Source organism: Zootoca vivipara, chromosome 2, assembly GCF_965207765.1.
Source record: "Zootoca vivipara chromosome 2, rZooViv2.hap1.1, whole genome shotgun sequence".
Taxonomy (NCBI): Eukaryota; Metazoa; Chordata; class Lepidosauria; order Squamata; family Lacertidae; genus Zootoca; species Zootoca vivipara.
The window spans coordinates 118,705,878-118,713,215 of NC_142584.1; the positions used below are offsets into that span (position 1 = coordinate 118,705,878).

The window sequence follows — 7,338 nt, forward strand, 5'->3', positions numbered from 1 at the left end:
CCTCTAGTCCAACCTCCTGCAATGCAGGAATGTCTACGAAAGCATCCATGACAGATGACTATCCAACCGCCGCTTACAAATCTCCCGTGAAGGAGAGTCCACCATCTCCTGAGGGAAACCGTTCCATTGCTGAACAGCTCTTACTGTCAGAAAGGTCTTCCTGGTGTTTAGCCGGAATCTCCTTTCTTGTAACTTGAAGCCATGGGTTCGAGTCTTACCCTCCGGGGCAGGAGAAAACAACTTGCTCCATCTTCCATGTGACAGCCCATGAGATAGTTGAATAAAGCTGTCACCTCTTACTTGCCTTTTCTCTAAGCTAGACGCTGCAACTTTTCTTCTCAGGGGAGTTGCTTCATCCTTTCGATTATTCTGGCTGCCCTTTTCTCAATGATATGAAATAAATAAACCTTTCTGAACTCTGCAATGTCCTTTTGAGGTCCAGTTCCGAGGGCCTTCTGGCGGTTCCCTGACTGTGAGGTTACTGGGAACCAGGCAGAGGGCCTTCTTGGTGGTGGCACCTGCCCTGTGGAATGCCCTCCCATCCGATGTCAAGGTAATAAACAACTATCTGACTTTTAGAAGACATCTGAAGGCAGCCCTGTTTAAGGAAGTTTTTAATGTTGTTGTTGTTGTTGTTGCTGCTGCTGCTGTTCCCCAGGAGGTCACTTCAGTGCTGCTAACTCAACTTCAACCCCCCCACCCCTGAGGCGCACTCCATTGTTTTTTTGAGGCGAACAGATGCCAACGATGGTTTTCGCATATCCATTTTCTTCAGTGTTTCAACTGAAGGGCTAACTTTTATTAAGGAGAACCACAAACAACTTGGGCTCTACATAAAAGCACAGCCACCTGCTTCTTTTGTCATATAGCATTTTATCAGAGCTGCCTCTGATCTTTCACATATAACACACACACACAAACCCCAAGCAGGACATTATATCTGAAGGACATATTATTATTATTATTTTGAGGGGAGGCGGCCAGAACTGCACACTGTATTCCCGTTCTGGCCACACCATAGATTTGTCTAATGCCAGTGTGATTTTCAGCTCCTTGCCTAATAAACCCCCAGAATGAGCTTGGCTCCCCTCCATTGCACGTCAAGGGAACCAGGCGTGAACAGAGTCCCAGAGCAAGTCAAAAATCCCTACCTGCAGATCCGTCCCGGACAAATTGCTCCTCTACTTCTTTCAACCAGGAGATGAGGTGTGGCCGTGGAATCAGAGGTCCTTCTTTAAAAGACAATATAAACCATTCCGTTTTTGCGGATTCCCTGGGATGCCCACCACCCACCACCAGAGAAATAAGAACATGAGAATAGGCTGCTGGATCAGGCCGATGGCCCAGCTAGTCCAGTTTTTTTAATATTCTGTTGGGAGCTGTCCAGAGCTGCTGGGGAAACCCAGCCAGATGGGCAGGATATAAACAATTTATTATTATTATTATTATTATTATTATTATTATTATTATTATTATTATTTCCCAATGGGACGCCCGTAAGCAAGATGTGAACACAACTGGCATTTACCCCTACTGCAGCTTCGAGCAACTGGGATTCAGAAGCACTCTTTCTGTGGAGGCTAGTACCGGTATTGATTTTTAATATTAATACTGATTTTTAATATTAATTTAATATTAATTAAAATTAATATTAATTTTTAATATTAATAAAAATCAATTTAAAGAAATAAAGACAAACAGAGGGAAAAACGGGGGGATGGAAAAATGTGCATAATAAAAAGATATATACAAAAATGCAATACAGTCATATCTTGGAAGTTGAACGGAATCCGTTCCGGAAGTCCATTCGGCTTCCAAAACGTTCGGAAACCAAAGCGCAGCTTCTGATTGGCCGCAGCTTCCTGCGCAGCTTCCTGCGGCCAATCGGAAGCTGCGCAAGCCCTGTCAGACATTTGGCTTCAAAAAGAACGTTCGAAAACCGGAACACTCACTTCCGGTTTTCAAACCTTCAGGAGGCGGAACGTTCAACTCCCAAGGCGTTCAGGAGCCGAGGTATGACTGTATTCCCATACGTTCATATATAGACTGATATACAGTGGAACCTCGGTTTATGAACACCTCGGTTTATGAATTTTCGGTTTATGAATGCCGCGGACCCATCTGGAACGGATTAATTCATTTTCCATTACTTTCAATGGGAAAGTTCGCTTCAGTTTATGAACGCTTCAGTTTATGAACAGACTTCCGGAACCAATTACACCCATGCTTCAGTTTATGAACATTTCAGTTTAAGTACTCCGCGGACCCATCTGGAACGGATTAATCCCCTTTCCATTACTTTCAATGGAAAAGTTTGCTTCAGTTTATGAACACTTCAGTTTAAGTACTCCGCGGCCTGTCTGGAACGGATTAATCCACTTTCCATTACTATCAATGGGAAAGTTTGCTTCAGTTTATGAACGCTTCAGTTTATGAACAGACTTCCGGAACCAATTGTGTTCATAAACCGAGGTACCACTGTAGTGTTATTATCCTAATACTTACGTAGATGTTAACAGCCTGACATTCTGCATAAACCCATTCCATCTGTTGTCCCATTTATCCAAACCAAGTCTGTAAGCAGTCATTGATCAAAGGGTATCATATCTTTATTCTCCCAGTTCACCAGTATCAGACTGGAGTCTAGCATTGTTGGCTAAGTAGGCATTGAGAGCCTGCCCTCTTCCCCGTGAATTTCTCTCATTCTCTTTTAAGGCTATCTGTGTTGGTGGGCATCACTGCCTCCTGCGGAAGCGAGTTCCGCAGTTTAACTATGCAGTGTGTGAAGAAACGCTTTCCTTTTTCCCCCTGTCGCTGGAGATTAAAAGAGGAGTGAGAGAATAATGTACACTTTCTCGGAGGGGGAAAAAAAAGAGATAAAAGCAGGAATTCTCTAAATCAGGGTACCCAAACATGGGTGCTGTCTGGATGTTTTGGACTACAGTTCCCATCAGCCTGGCCCAAGACAGCCTGGCTGGCGATCAGGAATGATGGGAGTTGTAGTCCAAAACATCCAACATGGAGGAAGGCTGTTTTGATCTATCGGAAGCGGGGGAAAGGGGGTTCTTACCTAGAGAGTCCACATCCCCATCATTCTCCAGCATGACTCCCCTGTACAGAGAGTTCTTTGGCCTGGACTCAACAGAGCCCACTCTGTTTCTTCCTTGTACTCCTCCTTGGTGAATTGAACAGCCACCTCCTTGAAGGAAACAGGAAGCTGAAAGAAAAAAGCATGCAGTTCTCACCAGATGCAGAACATACAGGCAGAGGTGTTCGTATTGTAGAACTGCAGAGCTGGAAGAGACATTCAACCCCTTGCTTTGCAGGAATCAGGGCGAAAGAATGTAGCAGCTTACGAAAAGAATAAAACAATTGTTACCATTAAAGGAACATGTATGGAAGTGAGAGCTGGACCATAAAGAAGGCTGATCGCCGAAGAATTGATGCTTTTGAATTATGGTGCTGGAGGAGACTCTTGAGAGTCCCATAGACTGCAAGAAGATCAAATCTATCCATTCTTAAGGAAATCAGAGCCGAGTGCTCACTGGAAGGACAGATTGTGAAGCTGAGGCTCCAATACTTTGGCCACCTCATAAGAAGAGAAGACTCCCTGGAAAAGACCCTGATGTTGGGAAAGATGGAGGGCACTAGGAGAAGGGGACGACAGAGGATGAGATGGTTGGACAGTGTTCTCGAAGCTACGAACATGAGTTTGACCAAACTGCGGGAGGCAGTGGAAGACAGGAGTGCCTGGCGTGCTATGGTCCATGGGGTCACGAAGAGTCGGACACGACTAAACGACTAAACAACACCATTAAAGGCAACTACAGTATCTAAAACGTTCAGGAAGTAATGATTAAAACCAACCATAAGCTGAAAGCAGGTTGAAAAACAGACACCCACACTCTGCAGGTCTGGAAAGGCTCGCCTAAATGGAAATGTTTTCAGCAGGTGCCGAAAGAAGTACAGTGAAGGCTCCTGCCTGATGTCAAGAGGCAGGGAGTTGTGAAATTCGGGTGCTGCTAAAAACATTCTTCCATCCAGTCATTTCAGGGATGCCAGGCACAATATTCGTCACCTGCATATCTTTGCATTCTGAAAAAGGGCTCCCTGGTGTTGCATCTAAACCTTACATTTGTTTAATATTAAACCCATGTTTTCATACAGCCATTCCACCATATTCCTGGGCTAGTTTATGTAATATATACACACACACACATACATAAACTAATATATAAACTAATGAATCATAGAATCATAGAGTTGGAAGAGACCACAAGGGCCATCCAGTCCAACCCCCTGCCAAGCAGGAAACACCATCAAAGCATTCCTGACAGATGGCTGTCAAGCCTCTGCTTAAAGACCTCCAAAGAAGGAGACTCCACCACACTCCTTGGCAGCAAATTCCACTGTCGAACAGCTCTTAATGAAGAAGCAGTAGTATAACCTGGCTTGCATTCAACTAACTTTTGCATCCCTTGAATTGATTAATCATGACCAACTTTAATCCCTTAATTTCAGTGGGTCTACACCGAGTAAACATTAGTTGAATCTGAACAAAAAGTTTATACCTGGTGTGGGAAAAGCACACTATTGAAGGGTGGCACATATATTTTTAAAGGAAACTACCTTTCATTTACAGATTTATAATCTGCAGTTTCGTAAAAATATATCAAGGTGGTAGAAGAACATAGCAAGAGTTTGCAGGATGAGGCCAATGGTCCATTTAGTCCAACATCCTGTTCTCACAGCAGGTGCCTGTGGGAGAACCACGGGCTGGATCCGAGCATAAGAGCCCTCTCCCCTCCTGTGGCTTCAGGCAACTGGTACCCAGAAACATTGCTGCCTCGGACAATAAAGGAAGATTACACATTCCATGAGTTCTTGCATTACAAGAGACACAGGAAAATCCTTCCTTTGCCCCACTTTCTCCATGCCGTGTGGTTTCATAAGCTTCCTGCCGCCTCTTACTTGCCTTTTTCTCTGAATGGAAACGTCTCAATTACGTCGCAACCTTCCTGCGCAGGGTTCTGTTCACCAGAGGACCGTATTCATTCATCCCTGTGAGTCGTGTGTCTGCTGAACTGCAGAGCCTAGCAAAGGCCGGGGGGGGGGAGTAGGCCAAGCCAAACAGCCCCTGCGATTGCCAACAGCTGGAAACAGGTAGGCCTGGAGATGGCCCCCTGCCTGCAAACCCTGGAGAGGCGCTGCCAGCCAGTGCGGGCAGCATTGGGCTAGACAGAGGAACTGCCTGATTCACTATATGGCAGCATCCTACGCGGAGCAGTTGCACGAAGTCCCGCTGTCAATCCCAGGCATCTCCAGGGAGAGAGACCCGCCCCCCTGCCACCCGGGGAGGACCGCTGCCGGCCTGTGCAGACAGTATTGAGCTGGGTGGACCCAAGGATCCGACTCGGTATAGAAGCAGCTTTGCAATGCAATCCTGCTTCTGGTCTGGAGTGGGAGGAATATCCTGAGTGGGGTGGGGGCTGCTTTGCTCTGCAGCGAGGAGCATAGAAAGACACCCCCCAAAAAATTATGGGTGCTCGGTAGGAATTTCCAATTCCGGCCACCCCCCTCCCCGCCCTTGGACCGGAAATCATTCCCCTTCCTTCCCTAGCCTTTGTCCTCCATTCCTCGGCTCCCCCCTTTCCCCAAGCCCCCCTTTCTTTGACTTGGGGGGCTTCCCCTGCCCCCCCAAATGCCCTTTGCACTCACCGGGCGCTCCCGGGGAATGGGGCGGGGCTAGCGCAGCCACGCGTGGGAAAATCCGACGCTCCTTTCCCACGCGGGGGCCGAGCCGGAAGCGAAAGTGTTTTTTCAAAGGCGTACGCACCCCCACTCGCGCTCACCCCGGCTGCTGCCTGTCTAGGAAGCCCGCCTTTCTTCCTTTAACCCTGAGATGCTAAGCGAGGGTGTTTATACTGTATATATAGCTTAATATATACACACACACTGTATATATTCTTTAAAAAGGCAGAGCTCAATTCGCCACGCGTTAAAGCCATAACTAGCATTTGTAGCGGAGTATTCCAAAAGGCACTTCCCCTCCCACGCCTCACTCCGCAGCCCACAGTTAAAACTTCTTCATGCCGCACAGCGGGGGTCCTTTACTTTTTTTAACACCTTAAACTGTGGAACTCCCTGCCACAAGAAGCAGCTTGGATAGCTTTGAAAAGAGGGTCCGACAAATCCATGGGGGAGAGGGCTACCGGTGGCTGCTAACTGGAATGGACGAAAGCTCATACCAGTGACAAACTTAGTTGGTCTCTAAGGTGTTACTGGAATGAATTTTTTTATTTTGTTTCGATAGTTGGAAGCAGCTATGCTTTTGAATGTCCGGGGGCGGGCACAAGACACTCTCCTGGGGTTTCCAGCAACTGGCCTTCGAAAGGATTGCATCTCCCCTGGATCCCTTTTATAAAAAATATTGCTGCTACATTGATTACTTTCCAGTCCACTGATGTAGGGGCTGACCAGAGGGACAAGTTGCATATTTTCCTTAGAAGAACTGCAATTCCCCACAACGACCCTTCGAGGTGGTATAGGCAGAGAGCCATAGCGACAGGCCCAGAATCACCCAGTGAGCTTCATGGTGGAGTGGAAATTTGAACCCTGGTCTCCCAGGCCTTAGACCGGCAGGCTAACCACTACACCACACTGCCTCGTTCTAGCTGAGCACCTGTTATTGAACTTTCTAGAGAGAATTGACCCCCTTCACTTTCTCTTCTGATCTAGACATGGGTGGGGAGGAGCAGGGGGGACAGTTTCTCCACCCCCCCCAAAAAAATCCAAGTAAATAAATAAATAAACTTAAGTAGAAATTGTAAAAAAAAGTTTTTGACAGGTTTTTCTGAGCACTTGGGACGAAAAGAAAATAATTTAGAACAGCTGTTCTTGAGACATTTCATTCTGAATCTGCTAGACAGAGCCAGACAGAGAATGGTGCCAGGTAGGTGTCCTGCCCCCCCCCCACATATATCCTGCCCCCCCCATCATAATCCTGGCTATGCCCATGAACCCAGATGCCTGTAGGAAACCAGCAAGCAGGATCCGAGCACAAGAGCCCTCTCCTCTCTTGCAGTTTTCAGCAACCAGTATTCAGAAGGATTACTGCCTCCTGCTTTTGACACTCGAGGAGTATAATTCCAGGACCCATCTTATCTTTGCGATGGTAAATTAGCTTTAAACTGTTTTCAGACTGTGTTTCAATGTTGTAACCCATCCTGGGACCTTAGGGACAGAGCCAGGATTATTTATTTTCTCAACAACAGTTATTTTAAATTACTTTATTTTGACCCCAAGTGCTCGGGGGGGGGGGGAACTGTCAAAATTTTC

The 7,338-nt window shown here is 46.6% G+C and overlaps 1 protein-coding gene across 6 annotated transcripts in view; it reads right to left on the minus strand.

The window, feature by feature from the left end:
• Positions 1-5,885, minus strand: part of LOC118081131 (uncharacterized) — a 35,420-nt gene extending 29,535 nt beyond the window's left edge. For 3 of the 6 annotated variants that reach the window (XR_015948523.1, XM_060268997.2, XM_088663708.1), the window contains exons 1-3: positions 4,976-5,792; positions 3,071-3,217; positions 1,152-1,232 (exon numbers count right to left, since the gene is read on the minus strand). Coding sequence is in view for 4 of the 6 variants with exons in the window: in XM_060268997.2 (XP_060124980.2) it covers positions 1,152-1,232; positions 3,071-3,104 (115 nt within the window). In the remaining 2 variants the exon portion in view is untranslated. Of the gene's footprint in view, positions 1-1,151; positions 1,233-3,070; positions 3,218-4,975 lie in introns of those variants that run through there. The other 3 variants (XM_088663705.1, XM_088663707.1, XM_088663706.1) reach the window with 3 other exon arrangements.
• Positions 5,886-7,338: the final 1,453 nt, after the last annotated feature.